This window comes from Dromiciops gliroides, chromosome 4 (genome assembly GCF_019393635.1).
Source record: "Dromiciops gliroides isolate mDroGli1 chromosome 4, mDroGli1.pri, whole genome shotgun sequence".
NCBI classification, from domain to species: domain Eukaryota; kingdom Metazoa; phylum Chordata; class Mammalia; order Microbiotheria; family Microbiotheriidae; genus Dromiciops; species Dromiciops gliroides.
Genome location: NC_057864.1, coordinates 475419741 through 475446374, shown reverse-complemented (window position 1 = coordinate 475446374; position 26634 = coordinate 475419741). Strand labels below are relative to the sequence as shown.

The window sequence follows — 26634 nt, the reverse complement described above, 5'->3', positions numbered from 1 at the left end:
TTCTCTCAGAATAGAAATTGCATAACAGTTGCTGATCTGCATTGGAGGGGGAGCTTCCTCATGGAGCATTCCTTAGACCAATGAAATCATAGGTTTGGGCCAAAGAAAAAGTGGAGAAATGAGCACATTCAAAGGAGGGTGACCAGGAGAGAGGGGCTGAAAGGTCCTATGAAGTCCACCATCCTAACATAGGATCAAAAGCTCAGCCTTGGGGGCAGCTAGGTGGCGCAGTGGATAAAGCGCTGGTCCTGGATTCAGGAGAACCTGAGTTCAAATCCGGTCTCAGACACTTGACACTAGCTGTGTGACCCTGGGTAAGTCACTTAACCCTCATTGCCCTACAAAGATAGATAGATAGATAGATAGATAGATAGATAGATAGATAGATAGATAGATAGATAGATAGATAGATAGATAGATAGATTTGGGGGCAGGTAGGTGGCACAGTGGACAAAGTACCAGTGCTGGATTCAGGAGGACCTGAGTTCAAATCTGGCCCCAGACACTTGACACTTACTAGCTGTGTGACCCTGGGCAAGTCACTTAACCCTCATTGTCCCACCAAAAAAAAAAAGTGCAGCCTTCAAGGCCTTCTAGGGCACATGTGACCAAGGAGGTGTTCTTACTCCAGCATGGCCCAGGGTGTAGCTAATCAGGTGGTTCACTTGTTTAGGCTTTACCCCCAGTAAACTGGGATTTAGTGGGTCAGAGAAGGAGGAAGTGAGTAAATCCCCTCACTAAGACCATTTCTTTCAGGTGATTGAGACAAATGACATTTCAGAAGAGAAGATCAGAATGAAACAGACTATGGAGGGTAAGGGGGTGTTTGTTGTCTTTCTACCTCCCAGTGCTCCCCTTGAGTTGAATGCTGGGGTTTGGGGTCTGAGGAATGACTATTCTTGGGAGGCATTCTTATAGGTCATTTCTTACAGCTAAAAAAACCTTTCTCCTGCCTATTTACTGAATTCCTAAAATACAATGATGATCTATGGGACCTTCTCTGCAACATATAGTTTTGGAGCTTCTCAGAGCTACATAGCCCATATATGTCAGAAGGAGATCTTGCACCTAGGTCTTTGTGGCTCTGAAGTTGGCTCTCTAACCAATACACACTACTGTCTCTCATATAATTATAAATAATAATATGAAAAGGTATTCCTCATTGTGCCTTGTCTTGCTCTCCCCTAGTCCTGGCTCTTAAAGGATGAGGGGACTGGGAAACTCCATTATCAGGAGAGGGGAGTCAAGCTTAAGAAGACTGGAAAGGTAGGAAAAGAAAAGGTTGTAAAGAGCTCTACTTGACAAATAGAGGAAGGACTTCATCTTTGATCCTGGAAGTAAAAGGGAGTCACTGAAGTGAGTGGAATAGGGAGATGGTATGGTTAGATCTGTAGCTGAGTAGAGGATGGATTGGAATGAGACAAGACCTGAGTCATAGACCAATTCAAAGGCTATTTCAGTAGTCCAGGTAAGAGTCAGTGAGGACATGAAATAGGCTAGCAGCTGTGTCAGTGAAGAGAAGACAAGAGAGATGTTGTGAAGGTAGAAAGACAGTGACTGGCAATGGATTGGATGGATGGGATGAGTGAGAGGGAAGAGTTGAGTATGATGAGTCGAGAGCTCCTGAAGTTGATTGGAAAGACAGTGGTGCCCTCAACAGTAAAAGAAAAGTTCAAAAGAGGGGAGAGAGCTTTGGAGGAAAGATGACTTTGAGTGTTGAGAAGCCTGTGTGACATCTTGATTTGGAGATCTCTAAAAGGTATGGTGATGTGAGACTGTTGCTCAGGAAACAGACTATGGCTGGATATATCAGTCTGAGAATCATCTATAGAAAATTGATAGTTGAGAATGAAAGGAGGTGATTTGATCACCGAGTGAGATAGTATAGAACAAAAAAGAGGAGAGGGCCCAGGATGGAGCATCAGAGGACATCCATGGTTAGTGGTCATCATGGAAGAAGAACCAGCATGGGAAACTGGGATGAAGCAGTCAGATGGATAAGAAGAGAACCAGGAGAGAGTAATGTCATGGCATCTCAGAAAGGAGAGTATCTAAGAGGAGAGGGTGGACAACAGTATCAAATGCTGCAGAGAGGTCAGGAAGGGTGAGGACTGAGAAAAGGCCATTCAATTGGCCAACACACAGATCACTGGTAACCTTGGAGACAGTGGCTTCATTTAGGGCTCTGTCCCATTTGGTGATGGCCCAGAGTGAGTGCTTTATAAGCATTTATCGATTGATCATCCTACCACTTTCCTTAATGAAAAGAAAAATCCATTAGGCATTTACCATGATGCACTGGTCTCCACAAAAGCCCAGAAACAGGAAGGGACAAGACATGAGAAGGGAATGGCTGGAATGAGGGATTCTTTTCACATGGGGGCATTGGATGAGATGACCTCTAAGGTCCTTTCCAATTCTATATCTAAATTGCTGTATGAAAAAAGCAGCCTCCAGATTGTGGGGAGCTTCAAATGCCAGGATAAGAATCTATACTTTATTATTCATTTGACGATGGGAGGGGCTACTGCTAGTTACTTGGTAGGCAAGTAACCCAACCAGAGCAGTGTGTTAAGAAATCTTTCATAGTCTTGGCCCTTTAGTTCCTGTATTTCTGCCTCAAACAAACTATTGGGGACCATTAGGTCCCAGAGTATCTGCCATGACAGTTCCCCTGAACCATTTCTCCTTCTCCCCAAAGACCTACAGGACAAGCTGAGTAAGAGAGACAAGGAGGTGGCGTCCTTGGTATCACAGACCGAGATGCTCAAGGCCCAAGTAAGTGGTAAGTTTCCCTATGGCACCAGGTGCCCAGTTGCATGTTGGAAGTAGCCATGAATGCCCTTCTCCCACCGTGTCCCAGTGAATCCTTCCCTTCTCAACCACCACCACCTAATTGGGGTGCCTGAAATTCTACCATTAGAGCTTCAATCCTTTGGATCTTAACACATTAAAGTATCCAAGATTCTTCTGATGTGCAGAGGACATGTTCAGAATGGGGCAGAGTGGTAGGAGCAGGGCAAAGCAAGCCCCTATTGGAATGGGAAACTAACGACCTTGGGCATGCCAGGGGATAGGACGTAGAAGAGTGCAGAATGATCAGGAGATATACCCAGAGGCTCACCAGTGATGCCAAGTCTATTGGGTCAGCTTCCCAAGGGGTGTGGCATCCTCACCCACCCTGCCCTTTCCCAATCTGGTTACAGTTGGGTTCAGATGCCAGGAACTTTACAAAGAAAGTACCAAGCCAGGGTAGAAGCAGCTTAGTCTGGCAGACAGGGTCCCATCCTTTGCTCTTGAGGACAGGAGATGAGAGATGCTTGGAGCATGGAAGACTATTGCAATGGCTATTTGTCCATCACCATCCCAAAGGCTGAATACCTTTTCCTTGTTTCCCAGAGATAGATGCCACATACCTTGGGCAAGTCACTACCTAGCTTTGATTCTTGGCATCCTCCTTTTTTAAAAAGGGGATAATAGACTCCAAGAAGAATGCCCATAATACACTCCAACTCTTGAGTTTTCCTTTGCACGAGGGGCCCATTGACCTGAGTTGAGCTGTTGTCCAGTCTGAAGATACAAGCAAGTTCCAACAGAGAGTTAAGATCAACTCACAGGTCGCATGTCCTATTAAGACAGGTTATAGTGACCACGTGTGTAGAGGTCACTTTTCTGACAATCACAGCTCACCTCAACTAACACAGCTAAGACCCTGGAGGAAAGAGAAGGCTTCTGAGAAGCCAAAAAGATGTCCCGAGGACCATTTTCTAATGGTTGTGTCCTTTACTCATTGAGTCTTGCTCAGAGCCTAGTGATGCTGACTTACAAAGGATTTTAACAAGCTTGATGATTAGTCTTTCCATCTTAGAGCAGATTAGAAAGAGCAAATTAGAGGAACTGGGTTCAAATTTTACCTCCGATCATTTCCCTGATCCTGTGTCCTCATTTGGCCTCTGAGATCCTTCCAGCTCTATGAACCTATGATCCAAATGGGAAAACAATGAAAAAGCAGATGCTGGAATTACAAAGTAATTGCAGGTTGGGGCCAGTTAGTGAAGAGGCAAACACGGCATCTACAATAGGTGAACCGGGCACCGCGCTAAGCACTGGGGAGTCGGATGCAAGCAGAAAGACAGTATCTTCCTTGAGAAACTTCTATTCCAATGCAGTCAGAGAACCTGGGATTCTCAGGGGTCTTCTTCCCTCCATGGTCTTACAGAGAGTCAGGGGCAGAATTTCTATAAAGGGGAGAAGTCTGGAGAGAAAGTGGAGCCAAGAGAGAAGCGAGGATGCCCCCCTCCCAGAAATGGTACCATCTGCTCTCTTTTAAATCCTTGGCATATGAACCAGGGCCATATTTCTTGGCCATCTTAACCTCTCTCTGGTGTTTTTGACCCACAGCACTGGAAGGCAAGTGTAAATCAGGAGACAAGAAGGCAGATGCCCTCCTGAAGGAGAAGAAGCGGCTAGAAGCTGAGCTCGAGACTGTGTCCCGGAAGACCCATGATGCCTCTGGGCAGCTAGTGCTCATTAGCCAGGAGCTGCTGAAAAAGGAACGGTGAGTGGGCTCGGCCAGGAGGCCACCAGCTGCCCCTCAGGGCTTGGAGAGCCTCCCACCTCCCTGGCATCATGCCAGGGGTGTGTTCCCTGTCAGAGCTTTCCACTAAGCACTGGGCTGGGAGAAGTGGGCACAGAAGCAAGGGAAGACTGACATCCTGCCCTTGGGGAGCATACCGTCTACCAGTGAGGCCAAAGGGATTCCAAATTCAGTAGGACTCTTAGAATGAAGGGAGGGAAGAAGGAAGAGAGGGAGAGAGGGAGGAAGAGAGAGAGAGAGGGTAGGAGGAAAGAAAGACGAGGGAGAGGGAGGAAGGGAGGGAGGAAGGGAAGGAGGGAGGAAGGAAGGAAGAAAAGAAAAGAGGGAGAGAGGGAAGAAGTAAAAGAGATGGAAGGAGGGAGGGAGGAAAGGAGGGAGGGAGGGAGGAAAGGAGGAAGGAAGGAAGGAAGGAAGGAAGGAAGGAAGGAAGGAAGGAAGGAAGGAAGGAAGGAAGGAAGGAAGGAAGGAAGGAAGGAAGGAAGGAAGGAAGAAGAAAAAGAGGGAGGGAAGAAGGAAAAGAGGGAAAGGAAGGAAGGAAGGGAAGGGGAAGGCCTGGTGTTCCACCCACTGTGATATCTAGCTAACATAGGGTCACAGATCTAGGACTTGAAGGGACATTAGAAGCCATCTGGTCCAACCCCCTTATTCTACACAAGAGCAAACTGAGGCCCAGAGAGGTGACTTGTTCAAGGTCATGAAACAGTAAAAGTTTCTAGGCTCATAGATTTAGAGCTGAAAGGACCCAATAGTCTATCTCCCCACCCCCCAGTTTTACAGATGAAGAACTGAAGCCCAAGCGTATTAAGTGACTTGCCCAAGGTCATCCATGTTGCAGGTATCAGAGGCAGGATTTGAACCCTCATCTGCTGACTCTGGGCCCAGCTTCCTTTCCACTGCATCAAATTGCCCTGAGCTCCACTTTTCTGCAAAATGGGAATAACCAACAATCCGTGCACTCAGTGCTTCCCAGGGCTTCCATGAGGCTGGGATGAGCTGCTGCTGGTAAATGCCTCTTCAGGGGCCGCCATCGCTGTTGTCAGCCTGGTACATGGAGCCCACTGGACTGCTCCAGGAAGCCCATTTGAAAGAGGCTCAAAGTGCATGGATGGCTTTCTTTTCTGTTTCTGGCCTTGATCCCAGGCGCCCCCTAGTGGAATTTGGAAGCTCATCATGTTGGCTCCCAAGGTTCCACAATAATGCAGGGGAGACAGAGACTTTCCAACATGACACACTCACTTCCAGAGAGCTATTCTCTGCCTTTGCAGCCTTTTTTCTTTTAAACTGGATCCTGCTTTCCTTTTCTTTTTAATTTTATTCTTTCTTTTCCTTTTACATCACAGTCTTTTTCTAGTGAACTTTCCCTTCTCACAACAAAAGCACTGTTAGCACTAAAATAAAGGGCATGTAGACTCACAGGTATGCAGTATTCCACCCCCTTAGTCCCCCACCTCTCCAGTGGAAGGAGGGACATCCATTTCCTTTGGGTTCACCCAGCAGCAGGTATATTATCCTTTCTGTTCACATTGTTGCAGTCAGTGTATACATTGTTCCCTTGTCCTTTGCAAAAATCCTCATGTTTCTCATGTTAGAAAGTCAAGATACTGTTCAAATCCCTCCTTCTCCAGGAAGCTTTCCCTGACTACACCCCAGCCCACAGTGATTTTTTTTTCCTTGTAGCTCCTACCTTACAAAATTATGAAAGTTGGGGCAGCTAGGTGGTGCAGTGGATAGAACACCAGCCCTGGATTCAGGAGGACCTGAGTTCAAATCTGACCTCAGACACCTGACACTTACTAGCTGTGTGACCCTGGGCAAGTCACTTAACTCCAGTTGCCTCACCCCCCCAAAAAATTATGAGAGTCAAAATGAGCTAATATGTAGAGAGCATCTTGGAAACCTTAAAACACTATGTAAATGCTGGGTGTGAAGATGAGGAAGATGATAAACCTTTAATCATTTCCCCTACCCAAAATATCTTTCCCATTCCCTTTTGCCCATTCTTCAAAGCTCAGCTCCTCTCTCACCTCTTCCGAGAAGCTTTCCCTGACTACTCCAGCCCATAATGATCCCTTGAGTAATGGTCAGCACACTAGACTTGGAATCAGGAAGACCCGAGTTCAAATCCAGCTCAGACACTTACTAGCTGTGGGACCCTGGGCGAGTTTTTTTCATTTCAATGATTCTGGTTCCTCATCTATAAAAATAAGGGAATGAGGGCAGCTAGGTAGCACAGTGGATACAGCACTGGCCCTGGATTCAGGAGGACCTGAGTTCAAATCCAGCCTCAGACACTTGACACCAGCTGTGTGACCCTGGGTGAGTCACTTAACCCTCATTGCCCCACCAAAAAAAAAAAATGGTTGGAAAAATAAGGGGAGTTTGGACCTTGGGCAAGTCAGCTCCTTGGGACTCAGATGCTTTCTCTGTAAAATGGGGGTGCTGGGCTACATGGTCTCTGAGGCCCCTCCCAGCTCTAGAGCTAGAATATCATGATCACCCACTCCCAGCGAGCAGGGACTCAGTCTTACCCTCCCCCTCCCAACCACAGCCCAGCTCAGACCTGGGCATCCATTTGGTTCTTGGGAGATAGTCTTTGAATGAATGGGTATAGCTAGGACTACATGAGGTCAGGGACACCAAAGGGCCTGGTATGGCTAGGGAGAAGGGGCAGGGACACGACGGGCTGTGACCAGTCGTCTTGGTCTGTTTCTTGCCCAGGAGTCTGAACGAGCTGCGGGCACTGCTGCTCGAAGCCAATCGTCACTCCCCCGGGCCTGAGAGGGACCTGAGCCGAGAGGTGCACAAGGCCGAGTGGAGGCTCAAGGAGCAAAAACTCAAGGATGACATCCGGGGGCTGAGAGAGAAGCTGGTTGTGCTGGTGAGTGAGCGAGGGGGGATTGGGGGGCAGGGAGGCTACAAGGGGCACAGAAGCCCCCCCCCACCCCATCCCAACAGACAGATGGGACAATCTGGTTCCTGGCTTGTTGAAATGAAAGCTCACATTTTAAGAATGTTTTCTAAATAAGCCATAAATAACAGTAAGTTTAAGCTTTCATGTACTTGGCCAAAAGGTGGTAGACTCAGGGTACAGAATGGGATATACCTTTTTGTATCTAGACAATGGGGGAATTTGTTTTGCTTGACTCTGCATATTTGTTACAGGAGTTTTGTTTTTCTTCTTAATTGGAAGGACAAGGTGGGAAGAGAAAATGCGTGCTTGTTAAGTTTTTTTAATGAAGAAAAGGTTTCACACACAACAAGGTGGCATGATATAGTGAGCTCGGTGATGGGCTTGGCATCAGGACATCTGGGTTCAAATCCTGCCTGAGACATTTGCTAGTTCTCCTCTGCATGGCCGTGGGTGAATTAGGTGAACTCTCAGAGACTTGTATTTGTCATCTATAAATAAAATGGAGTTTTCAGCAGCAGGGCATTTCCCTGAGGGTCATTAGCAGTGGCCGAGCAGCTGGCAATGTCAGGCAGATAACAGTGGTATGCTTATCTAGCAGCCACATAATCATTGATAACAAGCTGCCCCTTGATTGGAAAGTTGAGTTTGCCCAGCCCCGTTGGGAGGACCATTGCTCTGCCTTGTGTGTCCCCCTCTGGGTTTGGGCCACACTGACCCATCTATCACCCAATTCCTAACCTGGCCAACAGCTCAAATCTGTATTATGGCTGGTAGGTTACTGTCCAGGGAGCAGAAGAAAGCAATCCTGAAAATGGGACCTTGTCCTCCCCAGGATGATGTCCTGCCCTCAAAGCCCTATTTTTTTTTAATTAAAAAAAATTATTTATTTATTTGCAGGGCAATGAGGGTTAAGTGACTTGCCCAGGGTCACACAGCTAGTAAGTGTCAAGTGTCTAAGGTCAAATTTGAACTCAGGTCCTCCTGAATCCAGGGCCAGTGCTTTATCCACTGTGCCACCTAGCCGCCCCCAGCCCTACTCATTGTTATCCCTGCAAGTGGAGAAGATCGCCGTCAGCAATGTCGAGGTTGTCACCATCTTTCCATGCCACCCAGGGCCACTAACTCAGAGTTGTCCTAAGCACTAACTCCTTTGTCTCTCCTGTCCAATCGGTGGCCAAACCTTGTCAATTTTAACTGTGTGATATCTCTCACATCCGCCCCCTTCTGCCTACTCCCAAGGTTCCCATGTGAGTTCAGACCCTCATCCCTACCCTCCTACACTATTTATTTGTTTTGGTTTTTTTGTTTTGTTTTGGTTTTTGTGGGGCAATGAGGGTTAAGTGACTTGTCCAGGGTCACACAGCTAGTGTCAAGTGTCTGAGGCCGAGTTTGAACTGAGGTCATCCTGAATCCAGGGCCGGTGCTTTATCCACCTAGCTCCCCCCACCCTCCTCCACTATTTTAATAACCTCTCTGCCTCCAGGGTCTCCCTCTGCAGGGTCTCCATACTCTACCAGCGTCTCCACTGACTTTCCAGGAGTAGGTCAGCCTTCCTCTTGCTCTAAGATAAAACACACATTCCCCTGTTTGGCCTTAGATCCCGTCGCAGTCTAAATCAAGCCTCATTCCACATTGATCCCCCTCACAGACTTGGCTTTCTAATGAAACTGGTCTTCTTGCTGCTCCCACACACACCATTCTGTCTCTGGGCTCTCTTGGACAAGCTGTTGTCCTTGCCTGGTGCACACAGCCCCCTCCCCTCTGCCCTATACAGACCCTTACTTCCTTCAAAGGTCAACTCCAGAGTCACCACCCACCCATTTCCAGTTCTGTACCGCTGCAGTCTTCTGCTTCAGAAGACATCCCCCGTGATGTCGTTGTTCCTCTATGAAAATGGGGGGCAAATAGCAACATATAAATTGTGTGTGTGTGTGTTGTTTCCCCCAATGGCATGTCAGCTTTGTTACTGTTTTTGTAGCCCCAGCAAGTAGCCCAGTGCCCGCACACAGTAGGTACTTAATGAATGTTTGTTGAATGGGTGGAAATCATTTCTGCGTACATACATGTTGGTTCCCACCTCCCAGCAGAATGTAAGCTCTCTGAGGGAAGAGGCTATTTCATTTTTATATTCGAGTCCCCAGTTCTGGGTGGTCCCTCAAACACAGTAGGCACACCCTTAATAAATGTTTCTTGAGCTGGATTCCTAGGATTCTAGTTGGGGGAGGGGGATAGTTCTGCTTTCCTTGGCACTCATCAGAGGGGCTTCTACCTGAGGTATGGCTGCCACACTCCCATGAGTAGATCTCGCGACACTCCTCGTCTCTCTTACATTTTGGGTGATTGGCCCGAACCCCCCCTGCGCGCGCACACACACACACACACACACACACACACGAAGAGGGAGATATGGAGAGATGAATGACATTCCGAATGGCATGGGAAGTTTTCTTTCTCCCTTTTGACACTGACGACAGAAAGACCCACCCACCACCCAGAAAAAAGGAGGACACCAGGGTCAGCTCTGTTGGCATTTTCAGCTCCATGCCCATGGGGCAGTGGTTTGAGTCGTTTGGGGTTTTGGTCATGGCACAATCTTCTTTGCCATGAGGGACCAGGACATAGGGAAGGCTCAGGTTGGCGCCTCAATAGGGGATCTGGGAGGTTCCCATCTGTATTTTTCTTGGGCAAGAGGAGATATTTTTGTTGAGTCCTCTGTGAATCCCAGATTCTGTGTTGTCAGGGTTAGTGCCCATGTGTAAGAGGCAACGTTTGTTTATTTTCTGAATGCTATCATTACCGTGCCACATATGGTGGAGAAGTAAGGAGCATATTAAACCAAGTTATTTATCAATTTTCTTCTGTCTGCAATGACATGCCCTTTGAGAATCACTACTGGATGCGTTGCCCCAGAGAATAATTGAAATGCCCAGGAAGAGGTGGAAGGCAGTGTGTTATAGTGGAAAGAGCCCTGGTTTGGGAGGAGGAAGAAGGATTGCATCCTACCTATGATGTCTAGCAGCTTGATAGCCTTCAAATCTGGGGAAGAGAATCTCAGTGGAACAAGGAAGCCGCCTTCATGTATTTGTTGGGTTGTCATTTGGATGGGAAATTAGATTGGTTCTTTTGAATCCTGGGGGACATAATCAGCCATTACGGAGAGGCAGGGTCAAAGTATCAGTCATCTTCCTACTAGAGATGACCAAAAGTGGAGCAGACTTCCTTGGAAGGTAGTGAGTTCTCTCTCTCTCTCTCTCTCTCTCTGTCTCTGTCTCTGTCTCTCTCTCTCTCTCTCTCTCTCTCTCTCTCTCTCTCTCTCTGTCTCTGTCTCTGTCTCTCTCTCTGAAGGTCTTAAAGAAAAAATGAATGACCCACTCATCAGGAGGTTGGCGAGGGAGATGCCCTCCCATTCAGATCTATTTTGGCCTTGGTGATTCATTCACTCATAGATTTAGAGCCAGAAGGAATCTTGGAGGTCACTCATTTTACTACCCACTCATTTTATAGATTTGCCTTGTGAGTGTCTGAGGTTGGATTTGAACTCATGGTCAGCACTCTAGCCACTGATACACCCTTCCGGTCTCTGAGATCCCTGCTTGTTCTGACATTCTCGGCTTCTGTGGCCTTCGTCAAGTCACTAGTTTCTCTTTCTGCCTCAGTTTCCTCCTCCTTAAAAGGAGGGGGTTGGGAGTTGATGGTCTCCAAGGTCCCTTCCAGCTGGCAAATTCTATGATTCTCAAACTGGCATTTGAAAAACAAAAGCCCACCTGGGGGCAGCTGGGTGGCCCAGTGGATAAAGCACCGGCCCTGGATTCAGGAGGACCTGAGTTCAAATCTGGCCTCAGACACTTGACACTTATTAGCTGTGTGACCCTGGGCAAGTCACTTAACCCTCATTGCCCTGCAAAAAAAAAAAAAAAAAAAGCCTACCTGGGCATCCTTGAAGCCTCTGGGCAGGCTTGGGTGAGCTTCTGGGGCCTCTAGAAACAAACTCTACACTGACTCTGCAGGCAACTCTGAAAAGTCCTGTCCAACTCCAGCAATCAAGAATTCCACCATGTGTGTGCCTTTCTTTTTCCATTTAATGTGTTTCAGGGGAACTTGTGCTAAGTCTTTCCTCTTTTTGTGTCTCAAATTCTACCTTAAATGCCACTTAGAGGAGCCTGGGGTCAGGGGGGGGCGGGGAGGGGCCAGATCATCTCTCTCCCATTAGAAGGTGAATTCCTTGGGGGCAGGAACTCTTTATACCTTTCTTTGCCTCCCCCTCACACACACCCCCAGACCTCAGCGCAGCACCTGGAACAGGGTAAAGGTTTGATAAATTCTTGTGCATTGATTGACTGACCGAGTCATCTCCTCTGCCAGGACAAAGAGAGAGCTGCATCGGACCAAAGGCGCTACTCCCTGATTGACCCGTCCTCGGAGTCGGAGGTCCTACGGCTCCAGCACCGCCTGGTCAGCACGGAGGACGTCCTGCGCAGTGCCCTGGAGCAAGGCCAACAGATGGAGAAGCTGATGGAGGCCATGAGGAGTCCCCCTGAGAAATCCCAGGTGAGCCCTCCTGGCCAGACACCGGGCAGCCCAGAGCAGGAGCCGCAGAGCCTGGCGGTGCCTTCTGCTCGCTTTGTTGGTGGTGTTCCCAAAGGTGTTTGGGCCTGATGACTTGTGGCCTGTCCAGCTTCCAGGTAGTCCCCACTCTGTCACTACAACCTCCAGTGACCCGCCCAGGGTCACACAACTAGCAGTGCCTGAGGCAGGCTTAGAGAGGGCATCCTGAGCAAACCTCTGGCTTTGCTCCTCTCCCCACCTCCGAAATATCTCTCAGTTCTCCAATGGAGCTGTGATCTCATCGGCTCCATAGTCCTCTGCCATGATTGGGATCCCCCTCCCCCATGCCTACTCACCCTGCACAGATGCTGGCCTGCTTCTTCCACATTTTCACTATAGAGGGTCCACTCGGTGTGCCTCCTTTTCTCTTAACAGCCAGAGGCTACCAGTGGGACTCTCTGGCCATCCACCTCTCATCCCTCACTCCTGCCACATAACTGGCCCATCTCATCTCATCAGTGACTTCCTTTCCACCTGTTCTTCTCCAGAATCCCTCCTTGGTTCTGCGTTGTGCCTGCGCACACCCACCATGCACCTCTCCAAAACATACACACAGAGCCAGTCTTGGAGTCAGGGAGACCAGTCTGAGTTCCAGTCTGTCTCTGACACTTCCTGGCTGTGTGACCTTGTGCAGATTACTGCATCTCTCAGTGCCCCCAGGCAACTCTCTGAGCCTCTAAATGTCAGAGTATGTCCCAGTCTGCCTTGGTCCAGCGAATGCCCAACACCAGTGAAGATGAGAGAAGCCGCTTGGGGTTCTTGAGTGCACTTAAAGCCATATGCTTAGGGTCAATTCAATTCAGTAAACGTTCATTGTGTTGAAAGCCGGGATAACAATTTTTTAATTAATTTTTTAAAATTTATTTATTTATTTAAATCTGAATAGATTTTTTTTCCAAAATATAGATAACAATTTTTAAATCATAAAAGTATTTTATTATTTTCCAGTTACATGTAAAAATAGTTTTCAACATTTATTTTCATAAGATTTCGAGTTCTAAATTTTTCTCCCACCCTCCCTTCCCTCCCTACTCCCCAAGACAGAAAGCAATCTGATATAGGTAATATAGGTACAATCACATTAAACATATTTCTGCATTAGTCATGTTGTGAAAGAAGAATCAGAACACAAGGGGAAAACCTCAAAAAACAAAAAACAAAAACAAAAGGAGAGACAGTATGGTTCAATCCACAGTTCTTTTTTCTGGATGTGGAGAGCATTTTCCATCATGAGTCATTTTGGAATTCCCTCGGGTCATTGCACTGCTGAGAAAAGCCAAGTCTATCACAGTGGATCATCACACAATGTTGCTGTCACTGTGTACAATGTTCTCCTGGTTTTGCTCACTGTACTCAGTATCAGTCCACTTAAGTCTTTCCAGGTTTTTCTGAAATTTGCCTATTCATCATTTCTTACAGCACAATACATTCATATACCACAGCTTGTTTAGCCATTCCCCAATTGATGGACATTCCCTCGTTTGCCACCAGAAAGATAGCAGCTATAAATAGCTTTGTACATGTGGGTCCTTTTCCCTTTTTTATGATCTCTTTGGGATACAAACCTAGTAGTGGTATTACTGAGTCAAAGGGTATGCACAGTACCATACCCTTTTGGGCATAGTTCCAAATTGCTCTCCAGAATGGTTGGATCAGCTCACAATTCCACCAACAATGCATTTGTGTTCCGGTTTTTCCACAGCTTCTCCAACATTTATTATTTTCCTTTTTTGACATTTCGGCCAATATGATAATTGTGAGGTTGTACCTCAGAGTTATTTTAATTTGTGTTTCTCTAATCAATAGTGATTTAGAGCATTTTTTCATATGGCAATAGATAGCTTTGATTTCTTCATCTGAAAATTGCCTGGTCATATGGAATAACAAATTAGAAAACTAAAGACAGTCCCTGACCTCAAGGAGCTTACAATCTAATGGGGAAAGATAAAACATAAAAATATTGAAGGCATTCTCTATCATTGGGGCTAAAATTGTGTGCATTCTCGTTCTGGGCTGCTTCTCAGTTAGACGGTCTCTTTTAGGACAGTGTTCTCTAGCCCCTGGACTGGGAGTGGGTCTGTACATGAAAAACCCACGAACTGGGGGCGGCTAGGTGGCTCAGTGGATAGAGCACTGGCCCTGGATTCAGGAGGACCTGAGTTCAAATCTGCCTCAGACACTTGACACTTACTATCTGTGTGACCCTGGGCAAGTCACTTAACCCTTATTGCCCTGCAAAAAAAAGAAAGAAAGAGAGAAAGAAAGAAAGAAAGAAAGAAAGAAAGAAAGAAAGAGAGAGAGAGAAAGAAAGAAAGAAAGAAAGAAAGAAAGAGAGAAAGAAAGAAAGAGAGAAAGAAAGAAAGAAAGAGAGAAAGAGAGAAAGAAAGAAAGAAAAAAAGAAAGAAAGAAAGAGAGAGAGAGAGAAAGAAAGAAAGAAAGAAAGAAAGAAAGAAAGAAAGAAAGAAAGAAAGAAAGAAAGAAAGAAAGAAAGAAAGAAAGAAAAACCCATGAACTAAAACCTGAGATGTTGATGTAAAGAACATTGTGATGACTTGGGAGTTTAGGGCCCCTGGCTCCACATCCCATCTGGGTCACCCAAGGCCAGCCCTTAGCCACTCTGTGCCTCAGTTTCCTCATCTGGGGATAATCCTGACCCTGTCTCCCACTATGAGGAAAATGCTTTGTAAACCGCAGAGATGGAAGCTGCTCTTATTTATTGCAAAGTCCTAATGAATTGTCTCTCGTGTACAGACCATTGGCAATTCTGCTTCCACCAATGGCATCCATCAACAAGACAAGACCCGGAAACAAGAGGTAAGGAAGTGCCCCCTGCCCTGGACCCTTCTTGGGCTGAGGATTCTGAGCAGAATCCCTGAAGCCTGTCAGCTTCCCTTTAAGGAAGGAAGCCCAGAAAGGGAAAATACCAGTCAATCAACAAGTATTAATTAAGCACCTACTGTGCACTGGGCACCAAGGGATACAAAGACACAAACTAAACCCCCTTACCTTCAAGAAGGTTACATTTTAACTCATTACAAAAAATTCACCCAAAAGATATCTATCACTTAACAAACAAATAAATGAGGCAAGGGAAAGGGGTCAGGGAAGATCTCTGACTTTATGGATAGAGTCGTAGTGGGAGTCCGTTAAAAATAAAAATTAAAACAAAGAGCTGACATGACTCAAGCCCCTGAAGGTTTGCAAAGCTCTTGACAAGTATTATCTCATTTGATCCTCACAACAACCCTGGGAGGTAGGCGCTATTATTATACCCACTTTGCAGATGGAGAAACTGAGGCTCAGAATGGTGAAGGGGCTTGCCTAGGGCAATAAAGCTGGGAAGTGTCAAAGGCAGGATTCAAATCCAGATCTTCTGACCCACCACACCACCATGTTGCTCACCAGCAAAGTAGCTGGCTCCCCCTAGTGTATGTAAACTAGAGTTCAAATCTCACTATTCAAAGTTGTCCTTATTGCAAAATATGGGCATCGGTCTTGGTCCGATGGAAATCTACAGTGCGAATTTGAATCATGCAACCACTGAGGACAATCCCTCATTTGTATTAATCAAGACCTTGCTCCATGATTCCTGTGAGGACCGTCTATATATAGGATGATCTGTTTGGCCCAAGACAAGGTGCAGCTCCCTTGGGTCTGCGACCCAATCTCATTGGATCATTGTGCCTGGTCCTCAGCTTTAACCTTTAAGGGGTGGGGGGGAGGGGGTTCTATCATTCATTCATTCATTCATTTATTCATTCACTTTCCATAAGCATTTCATAAGTGCCTACTATGTGCTGGGGGCTGTAGTACTTACCCTCCAGCTTCTTACATTCTAGTGTAGGGAGATTTTAGGGGACAATGACCCGAGCCCCGCACAAGCCTCCTAGGATCCCTGGCCCTCAGTTTCCTCATGTGTAAAGTGATAGGTGGGGCAGCTAGGTGGCACATTGGATAGAGCACCAGCCCTGGATTCAGGACTATCTGTGTTCAAATCTGGCCTCAGACACTTAATACTTACTAGCTGTGTGACCCTGTGTGACACTTAACCCCAATTGCCTCACTAAAAAAAAAAAAAGTGATAGGTGTGTATTAGCTGGCCTCTAAGGTCCCTTCTGGTCCAGCTCTATTCACACATACACAGATAAGTAAATAAAAGCAGGTGGGAGGAATCACTCACCAGGTGGGGCAATCAGGGAGGGCCTCCTGAAGGAGGCAGCCTCCAAGGAAGCTGGGCATTCAGAGAGGCTTTTGTTGTTGGTTAGTTGTTTTTCAGTTGTGTCCAGCTCCTTGTGACCCCATCTGGGGTTGTCTTGGCAGATATACTGGAGTACTTTGTCGTTTCCTTTGCCAGCTCATTTTACAGATGAGGAAACTGAGGCAAACAGGGTGAAGTGACTTGCTCAGGGTCATATAACTAATAAATGTCTGAAGCTGCATTTGAACTCAGATCTTCCTGACTCCAGTACCAGTGTTCTATGAACTATGGCACCACCTCGCTGCCCCCTCTGAGAGGCTAAGGGAGGGCACTGGGGCATGCAGAAAAGGCCCCTGGACATAAAGAACACCCAGAAGCAGCAAGTAGGGTTTAGTGGGAATGGGGACTATGCAAACCAGTGACGACCTGAAGCGGTCCCCTAGAGTCAGGCTAGCCTGAGAGGCAGGAGGGAACCATTGATGGGCTCTGGAGGGTGGGGTTGGGAATAACAATAGGAAGGGACCTCGGATATCATCTCAATTGATCCATCAATCCATCAGCACTGCCAGGCACTGTGGGAAGCTCTTCGGGGGCAAAAAAAGGCAAAAGACAGTCCCTGCCCTCAAGGAATTTACAATCCAGTGGGGGAGACAGTGTGCAAACAAATATATACCAAGAGTTTCACATATGAGGCACAGAGGTGAAGGGACTTGCCCAAGGTCACACAGATATGAAATGGCTGAGGTACGGTTTTGATATGGTGGAAATTGGGGTACGGGTTGGGGTTGGGGTTCTTGGGAATTCCTCTTTAAAGAATTACACCCTCTTGCACACAAAACTTAGTTAGAACAAGGTGATAGTTTATTTAGGAGCAAGGGAAGGGAAGGGTGGGGGGAGGGAAACCATGAAAGAAATCCTTAGACTTTTCATGGGGAGATTTGGCATAAAGCACATGGCTCAGAGGTACCAAATCTCCTCCAACAGGAGACCGGAAGGTACTTTTATAGAGGACTGATGGGGGTGGACCATCTGCCCGTGAAAAGTTCCTTTAGTGAGAAAGGACCATCCCCCACTGGTGGTAGCTGGGGGAATTGGGTGAGCAGTGGAGGACCATCCCCCACTGGTAGTGACTAAAGGAATTGGGTGAGGGGTGGCTACGGATCCCTCTTTAGAACACAAAGGCCGAAGCCACACCCAAACTTATCTCCCCAGGATAAGGGAGACCGGAATGAAGGGTAGGAATCCCAAGCTAGCTCAGTCCGATTTGGTTCCTCTAGGCGTTATCTGTCCTCTGGTTTAGTTTCTCAAGGAGAAGATTCCTCGGTGTGCCCCAGAGAAATTCTGGGGTGCTCTGCGCCCCATGACATTCCCCACTTCTCTATATATAAGGAAAGGGGACGAAGATTCTTCTGAAACTGCTTCATGCTGACCGGGGGTCGAAGAATCACGGCGCAAGGGAGGGGGAGGGGAGAGAAGTGGAGAAGGCCTGGAATGCACGGAGTTGTGAGGGGCCCAGAGAGTCCAGAGGCAACACGTAGGCACAGTGCCATGAATCCTTGAGCCTAGATGGAACAGACTTAAACAAAAAAATTAAAACTGACCAGAGCAAAAGGGAAAAGGGACTTTATCAGATCAGGAGTCAAGTGGGACCTTTTTGCAGGACAGGGTGTGGCCTGCTTTACAGGAGGGAGTTCCAGCCTAATTCTGTGATAGGCAGTGTCTGTCTACATTAAGGGTCCTTTTATCCCATCCCCACTTTGTGCCTTGATTGCATGCTAGGACCTAAACCAGAGAGGAAGACAGAGGTCGCCCCAAAACCATTCCTAGGCTTGCCTCCTATGTCCAGCTTGGCCATAGGCTTGACACGATGCTGGTCAGGAGAGCAAGCTGCAGAGCCGATCTCTTGGGTGCTGCCCTGGGGACAAAGAGGTAGGAGAGCTGACCTCACCTTCGTGCGGCGTCCCCCACTTCTGTGTCCCGGTTTACTGCAGCTGCCAGAATCACGGCCAGCCGGAGTTCTGCTGGTAGCAGATGTGGTGATGGCTGCTGCTATTATATGAGCTTGGTCTATGGAGCGGGCACGAGCCATCTTTTCTCTCTCTTTGGCTACTGCAAGGTCCCTGTTATTAAAAATCTTAAAAGCAATGTCAAGGAGTTGTGAGGATGGGATCTGGGGACCCCAGTCTAACTTCTGGAGCTCTCTCCTAATGTCAGGAGCAGACTGGCTGATAAAATGAATATTGAGGACAGTAATTCCTACATCTCTTTGGGGGTCTAGGTTAGTATATTTCTTCAGAGAGTCTGCTAAGCGGCTCATGAAGACAGCAGGATTTTCATCAGACCCCTGTGTTATCTCCCTCACCTTTCCATAATTGACTTGTTTCTTAACCCCCCTTCTCATTCCCTCAACTAGGCAGGTGATCATGTGATTTCTACGAGCCCTGTCTTCCCTGTTATCATAGTTCCATCTCGGTTCTATGACCGGGACAGCTGTAAAACCAGGGACCCCAACCCAATTTCCAACCTGCGAGTGTTCATCCCCAACTTGTACCGCCAGGTCCCAAATCTGTTTTTTCTCATCAGGGGTACAACAGCTAGCAAGAATAATTTGCAAATCGGTCCAGGAAAGGTCAAACTCCAGTGTCACAGACTTAAAGCCATCTATGAACTTTGTGGGGTTCTCTGAGTAGCTCCCCAATTTCTCTTTAATCTGAGATAACCTGCTTATAGAAAAAGGGGCATGCCTTACTGTTGTGCCCTTCCCAATGGGAAATTCCCTTAATGGAAGCAGGGAAGTAGTGGGAGACGCTGGTAAGGACCTGGGTTGGGGAGATAGCTCAGGTGGAGACAGAGGATTGGGCGCAGGGCCCAGTGGGGGAGGGGTGACAGCCTTTGGCTGTGGAGTAGGTGGGGGAGGGGAAACAGTCTTTGGCTGCAGCATGGGTGGAGATGGGGAAAGGGAGATAGCCGTAGGTGACTGCAGATTAGGTAAAGCAGATGAGGTCGGCTGAATGGAAAAAACAGGAGAAATGGGAACATATTGGAGTTCCCCCCGATTGTAAATGGGGTAGAGCAGGATAGAAGGAGACTGATATCCACTCCCCGTGTGGCACAGGGAATTGGTTCTGAGATCAGCCGGTGGGCAAGGAGAGGTCTCAGTCATAGAGTGATATGACTGTGGTTGACCCATAGGTACGGAAGCAGGCGGAGAAGGAGTGGAATGAGAAACAGGTAGGGAATGAGTTTGAGGAGGAGGGGAGGCTGAGGTCTCAGAGTAGGTGCCCGAAGAGTTAGCGAATTGCTTGGGCTTGTGGTGATTCTCAACCGGCAAGGGGACCTCATCCTTTCCCTTTGACTTCTGGCTCAAACTCATAAAAGCCGATACGTATGGAATCTCTGTCCATCTCCCTTCACGCTTGCAAAACTTGTCCAATTGCAAGATGGTATTATAATTAAGGGTGCCGTGTACAGGCCAATTTCCTTCACTTCCTAGAGGATAATGTGGCCATAAATTGTTACAAAAATGTATCATACATCTCTTTCTTAGGTTTTTAAGTTCCAGTCTAGTCCAATCTCTTAGGATGCACCCCAGAGGTGAATTTTTCGGAACACTCCCTTTCTGTCCCATAACTACTGTCTAAGGAGAATAGTCTGAACCAAGAGCAGAGAGCTGGTAAGGGATAGACACATAAGTATAAATGTTCTTACCCAGAAACGTGTAGTCTGAGGGTCTGAGCGTGGTTCGGACATCTAGGAGTCCCAGGCTGCTCTCTGCTGTCGTGCAGACACCGACCTTCTCTACCTCTCTGTGACTCAAACGGGAGGTTGAGTCCGGTGGGAGAGGGAGAAGAGAAACCCAGAAGGTAGGGCCTTACCTCCAGGTTTTGTGCCAAGCGTGGTCCAGACGTCTTTTTGAGCTTTCAGCGAGGGAGGGAGACTCAGGCTGCCCTCCACTGTCGCGTGCGAAAGCTAACCCTCTCTCTACCTCTCTGTGACTCAAACGGGAGGTTGAGTCAGGCGGGAGAGGGAGAAAGGAAACCCAGAAGGGAGGTTCCCACCCCCCCAGTTTTGTGTGTTAAGAGGAAAGAGGAAAATCCCACGTCCCTACAACGTTCGGGCGCCAGATGTTATGGTGGAAATATGGGGTACGGGTTGGGGTTGGGGTTCTTGGGAATTCCTCTTTAAAGAATTACACCCTCTTGCACACAAAACTTAGTTAGAACAAGGTGATAGTTTATTTAGGAGCAAGGGAAGGGAAGGGTGGGGGGAGGGAAACCATGAAAGAAATCCTTAGACTTTTCATGGGGAGATTTGGCATAAAGCACATGGCTCAGAGGTACCAAATCTCCTCCAACAGGAGACCGGAAGGTACTTTTATAGAGGACTGATGGGGGTGGACCATCTGCCCGTGAAAAGTTCCTTTAGTGAGAAAGGACCATCCCCCACTGGTGGTAGCTGGGGGAATTGGGTGAGCAGTGGAGGACCATCCCCCACTGGTAGTGACTAAAGGAATTGGGTGAGGGGTGGCTACGGATCCCTCTTTAGAACACAAAGGCCGAAGCCACACCCAAACTTATCTCCCCAGGATAAGGGAGACCGGAATGAAGGGTAGGAATCCCAAGCTAGCTCAGTCCGATTTGGTTCCTCTAGGCGTTATCTGTCCTCTGGTTTAGTTTCTCAAGGAGAAGATTCCTCGGTGTGCCCCAGAGAAATTCTGGGGTGCTCTGCGCCCCATGACAGTTTGAACCCAGGTCCAGAGCTAATTCAGTCTAGCAGGCAAGATTCCTTTGATTATTAATAGGGACATAGAACGTCAATCAAATAGAGGAGATTCGTAGAATTAGGTGCCAGGTGGCTCAGTGGATAGAATGCTGGGCCTGGACTCAGGAGGACTGAGGTTGAAATCTGGCCTCAGACACTTCCTAACCATGTGACCCTGGGCAAGCCACTTAACCCTGTTTGCCTCAGTTTCCTCTTATGGAAAATTAGCTGGAGAAGGAAATGGTAAAACACACCAGTATCTCTGCCAAGAAAACCCCAAATGGGGTCACGGAGGGTCAGACACGACTGAAACAATTCAACAAAATAAACAAACACGTACCAGATGTCTGTGTGTATTCTGAGGAGTGGATACACAATGTGCCAACAAGCCCTTGGATCCGGGATCAAAGGGCCTAAATTCTAATCCTGCTCCTGCCTCTCTGACTCCAGGAAGACCATTCTGTCAAGGCCACAATTTCCTCTTCTTCCAAACAGAGCTGCTTATGGGCAGGGGCTCTTGGAACCATGAACCAATCTCCTAGACTCCCTGCTGTCTCTAATATTCTATGAGCCCCGCTAGAGACCTCTGACAACTGAGGTAGGAACATTAGCTCCATAAACAAATTCACAGCAGGGCAGCATATGGGTGAGTGTCAGCTCACATGATTTGTGGGCAGAGACATCTGCCTGGAGAAGGTAAGATGTGGGCTGGGCCTTGAAGGGTGGGTAAATTTGCTGAGGCAGAGAAGAAAGGACTGGCTCTGGTGACAACCAGGATCATGGGATTCAGTATTGGAAGGGCATTTTGACATCTGTTCTCATCCCTCCCCTTTTACTTAAAATTGGGAGTAGTACTTTTTAAAAACTTATTTCCGGGGGGCAGCTAAGTGGCGCAGTGGATAAAGCACCGGCCTTGGATTCAGGAGGACCTGAGTTCAAATCCGGCCTCAGACCCTTGACACTTTACTAGCTGTGTGACCCTGGGCAAGTCACTTAACCCCAATTGCCTCACAAAAACAAAAACAAACTTATTTCCCAAAATATACTCTCCCATAATAAAGAAATAATTATATATTTGTTGTAAAGGAAAATGGTTATATAAAATGCGGTGATGCAGCAGCCTCACCACAGTGTGCAGCATTCCATGCCCATAATCCTCCCAGTTGCTCCTGAGAGGAAGGAAATCTTTTATCATCTGTCTTCTGGAGCCAAGACTCCAAGCTCCCTCTTTGACATTTGAGGAAACTGAGGCCCAGAGCCTAAGAGCACACAGACAGGAAGCAGGTTGATAGGCAGGCTTGGCACAGCCCGGAAGGGAGAACATGGCAGTCCATATGAGGGCCTCCAAGACCGCTCACCTTAACCCACTGCTTGCTCTCTTCCAGGAGAAGCACTGACCACAGGAAAAGGTGGAGAGAGGCCCATTACACGCCGGGATTCACGCACTCGCCTGGGCAGCCATACACCCCACCGCTCACCTCTGGCTTCTCCTCCAGGCACTTGGCCCAGATTGTCCCTTCTGAGACAGCAATGGTGTTTGTAACAATAGTGTACTAACAGATGTGGACAATCCCCCTCCCTTCTTCCCTCTCCCACCCCGCAGCCCACGTCCCATCTCCCTGACCTGAAGGAGTCCCCAGGCGCGGGTCCTGCTGGAAGGAGCCCCTTCCGTCCTCCCTGCTCCCTCCCTTGTGGCCTCCAGTCTCTGATCTGGACACTTGGGGAAGCCCTGGATGGCTTCTGGAATCCAATCTGGAAGGTGTGTATGTGTGTGGTTGGGAAGACTCTGGCCTCAGAGAGTCCAGAACCATGAGCCTACCCCAGCCCTACTCCTTATTGAACAGGAGCAACTTGGAGCATAGCCCCCGGGGAGCTGGGCCTCCCTCTCTCCCTGGCTTCCCCTTACCCTCAGAAGCCTTGACCTTGAGAGCCAGGAAGCAGCTGGGCTACCCCAGGACAGGGCATCTGGGGTGACAGGGGTCCCAGCCCTGACTCCCAGCTCACCGGGGAGACCAATGAAGCCGCCAGCTGAGACAGAAGTATTGGTGTGAGCAGGCTGTGGGAAACTTTCCTCCCCGGGGGTGTCCCTGCCCCCTTCCTCCCTGCTGTGTGATACCTTCATGGTACCAAGTCCCCTCCTCAGCCAACCTCATCTACTCATACATACCATTCCTGCATCAGAGAAATTGACTGTGTTATGGTGAGTTCCCCAACTCCCCAGTTTCCCTTTTAATGTCTTAAGTCCCCCCTGGTCCTCCATGCTTTGCTCCCTTCAGCCACTGGCACAAACTTAATGCCAGCCGGCGGGTGGGTGAGAGATGCCGCTGTCACCCTCCTGCCAACCTGCAGCCGCAAGCCCAGGGCTGCGGGTAGATGCCCCGAGCTCTTAGGGCTAGGGGAAAGTCATCAGTGACGGGGCACTGTTAGAGAAAGGAACGAAATACGCAGGCACCAGCCTCTAGAACCCCTCCCTGCTACCTTGGGGAAAATCCCTCCCCCCCATGCTAGGCTGGCCAGAGGACCTGGGCCAGGGATGGAGCTGGGAGGATCTGAGTCAAGATTTTCCTGAGAGATTGGCTCTCATCCCTCTCCCTGATCCTTTCAGATTCATCCTCTTGGACCAAAGTGAGGTAGACGAGCAGCAAGCCCACGGGCTGCTCTCAGGGTTCCCCAACTGGGTCCCAACTCCTCCTGGGGAATGGCAACATCCTCCCCCTCCCATTCGTTCCTTTCCTTGGAGCTGGGGGAGGGGCGGTCCCCGTGAGAGTCCCCAGAATTTCTAGTTGTCTCTCTTGCTAGACAGAACCACCAGCTGGGACCCCATTCCCGTAGCTTGGGGACGAGGCGAATCAAAACACCCTCAATCCGGAAGTCACTTCAGAGGCTGCCCATTATAGAGCTCATTCCAGCTTATCCCAGCTAGGAGGGAGGCAACACCAGGGAACATTGTCAGGTGGGGGGGCTGGCTGTAGTCTGTGTTCTTCTCTCCCTCCCTGCCCCCATCACTTAATCTTCAACCAACCCAACTGGACCAAAATCAGGAGCCCGGTCCTGGCCAGAGAGACCTGAGTTCAGATCTCAGGAAGGTACCATAGGGTTTAGATCTGGTTCCCACCAAATCTAAGGGAGAATATCTCCAGCCACATTTCCCTTTGAGCTTCAGAGAGACCCATGAGGTCTTGTGTGTCATGCTTGGCTGAGGTTTTTGTGGGTGGCCGTGAAATTCCAGAAAAGCGGCTCTTTCCCCTCACCTTAAAAAAAAACCAAAAACACCAAACATTCTGACACACCAACATCTAAAGGGACACAAACTCATTTGATCAACATTCATTTAGCACTTGTATGCAAGGGAGTTTCCTTATTCTAGAGAAATTACAGATCTCAGAGGCAGAGTCTAGAGTTCTGGTCTTGGGAGTCAGGAAGACCCGGGTTCAAATCTGCCTCTGACACTTAAATTCTGTCTATGACCCATACGTAGGCAACTAACTCCCTAGGATTTGGGTACGAAGTCACAGATGGGCTGAGATCTGCCCTAGTGCGGGGAGTTTCCACAATAGGAATATACTCTGACAGCACACATCCTCTGCATAGTCAAGCTCTGAGGGGCTAGTTTTCATTTGGTATCTAGCCCTGGCTTGAGACCCCACTTGCACCCCCAACCTCAGCCCTCCAAGGTCACTGGGGAGACGACTCCTGTTTTTTTTCTATCCCCGGTGGTGTTTGGGTGGCAGTCGGTGTCTCCACTGATGGGCAGCAGGCAGGGTCACTGATCCCTAGGTCTTGTCCTTTAGAAGCACTAACCAGTTCTTTCCCAAGACCATCTTGCTTCAGTCTCTGTGCTCCGCAGGGCCCTCTAGTGGCAGGGCATCCAATAAAATAACCAAAGCTCTTAGTAGGCCAGCACTTACCCAGATCCTCTTAGGCCCATAGGGGTTAGAGCTGGAAGGGCCCTTGGGCCAAGTCCAGAGAAGGTTGTGACTTACCTTAGGTCACACGGGTAACAGTTGATGGACTGGACTTGAACCCAGGTCACAGAAGGGATGATGGACTTAGAGCTGGTTGGGGCCTCGGAAGCCTTCTAGTCCAACCGCCTCATTTGATAGATGGGGAAACTGAGGCCCAGTTCACACCAGTAGCAAGGCTGAAAACTCAGGTCCTCCGACTCCAAGCCCAGCTTCTCTTTGCACTATAGTTCAGGTACTCTGCCTCCGGATCCTTTCTTTGATGCCAGGCTACCTCCCACCTGGCATTGCCAGGGGACCGAGGCCAGCAGAATACCCCGCTCCGGCCGTGCTGGTCCTCGTCTCCCCTCGCTAAGAACAGTTCTCCTTCCCCTGCTTGTTCACTGCTGCCTTCCTGCCACATAGAACCTCAGTGAGACGTGATGACATCCCTAGTCCCTCTTCCCCTGTCCCCTGTGATGCAATGGGACAGGCCTTCTGGGTCCCAAGGCAACAAGCTTCTGAGCTGGTAAGGGTCCTTGCATCATCCAGTGCAGATCCTCTCATTGGATTGGGAAGGAGGAAGTCGAGATAAGGGTGATGCTGAAAATGCCCTTTGGTAACCCAGGGCTGCTAGGAGGGCTATGCCCCCCGAACAGTGCCCAGGTGAGCCCCCCCCCCATGTTTGGTGCAGGTTCACATCCCCGATGTGTCAAGCAAAGAGCAATGGCAGAGGTCCCAGACCCCCCTGCCCCCTGGATCTTTGATGTTGTTTTCATTAAAAACAACAACACGTGAAGGAAGCATTTAACAAACTAATCCAAGCTCAACTGCCCCTTTCCTTCCGTTAGGTTCTGGCCACTCTGTGACCCAGGGAGGGAAGGGTTAACCCATTAAACACTCATAGACGCCCTTCTGTGGATGAGTGGGTGAGCTGAGTCCTAGAATGGGATGGGGACCAACACAGTACAAGTGGACGGCTGAGTCCTTTGGGATGGGGCTGTGTCTGATGATTGGGATGCTAAGAGTGCTGGAGAGAGAGAGTTGATAATGTCTCTTGGGGGGGGGGAGGATCTTGGTTTTGTTTCATTTGGATCTTCCTCTGTTTAAACGTTGTACAAACTGATGAGTTTCTGACTGTGTTGCTCGGGTCTGTTGCCATGGATCACAGCCTCCCTCCACCCCTCCTCTCCCTTCCCCTTCCTGAAACTTGAATTGATAAAGTGTGGTGAGTTCCTACTAAGAACAATAAACTTGTGGCTGAGGTCTGGGACCCACTGGCCTGAGGCAACTGCTCCCTTTTCTCTGGAGACGGGATTTGGAATGCGGAAGATGCTGGGGTCACAGAGGACCTCAGCCCAAGGCAATCACCGAGAGGCAAAGTTTGGGTCGATTCCATTAAACATTTCTTAGGTGCCTTATACATGCTGAGGTTGCAAAGCCAAAAATTAAATCGTTCCCATCTTCACTTTGTGTACATTCTACAGAGGCGGAGAAAACAAAGACACACCAATAAGTAAATACCAAATATTTACTATAAAATAATTTCCAGAGAGAGTATTTGCTAATAATTAGGAAAGATAGCACCCGAGTGATTCTTTGAAGGAAGCTAGAGATTCCA

The 26634-nt window shown here is 48.4% G+C and overlaps 1 protein-coding gene across 9 annotated transcripts in view; it reads left to right on the top strand.

Moving 5' to 3' along the window:
* Nucleotides 1–26299, top strand: part of CLIP2 (CAP-Gly domain containing linker protein 2) — a 162191-nt gene extending 135892 nt beyond the window's left edge. For 8 of the 9 annotated variants that reach the window (XM_044001978.1, XM_044001975.1, XM_044001971.1 and 5 more), the window contains 7 exons: nt 757–814; nt 2702–2785; nt 4402–4558; nt 7316–7475; nt 11871–12056; nt 14865–14927; nt 22458–26299. In XM_044001978.1, the coding sequence (XP_043857913.1) occupies nt 757–814; nt 2702–2785; nt 4402–4558; nt 7316–7475; nt 11871–12056; nt 14865–14927; nt 22458–22469 (720 nt within the window). In that variant the 3' untranslated portion in view covers nt 22470–26299. The remainder of the gene's footprint in view (nt 1–756; nt 815–2701; nt 2786–4401; nt 4559–7315; nt 7476–11870; nt 12057–14864; nt 14928–22457) is intronic. The other variant, XM_044001977.1, reaches the window with a different exon arrangement.
* The last annotated feature ends 335 nt before the right edge of the window (nt 26300–26634 follow it).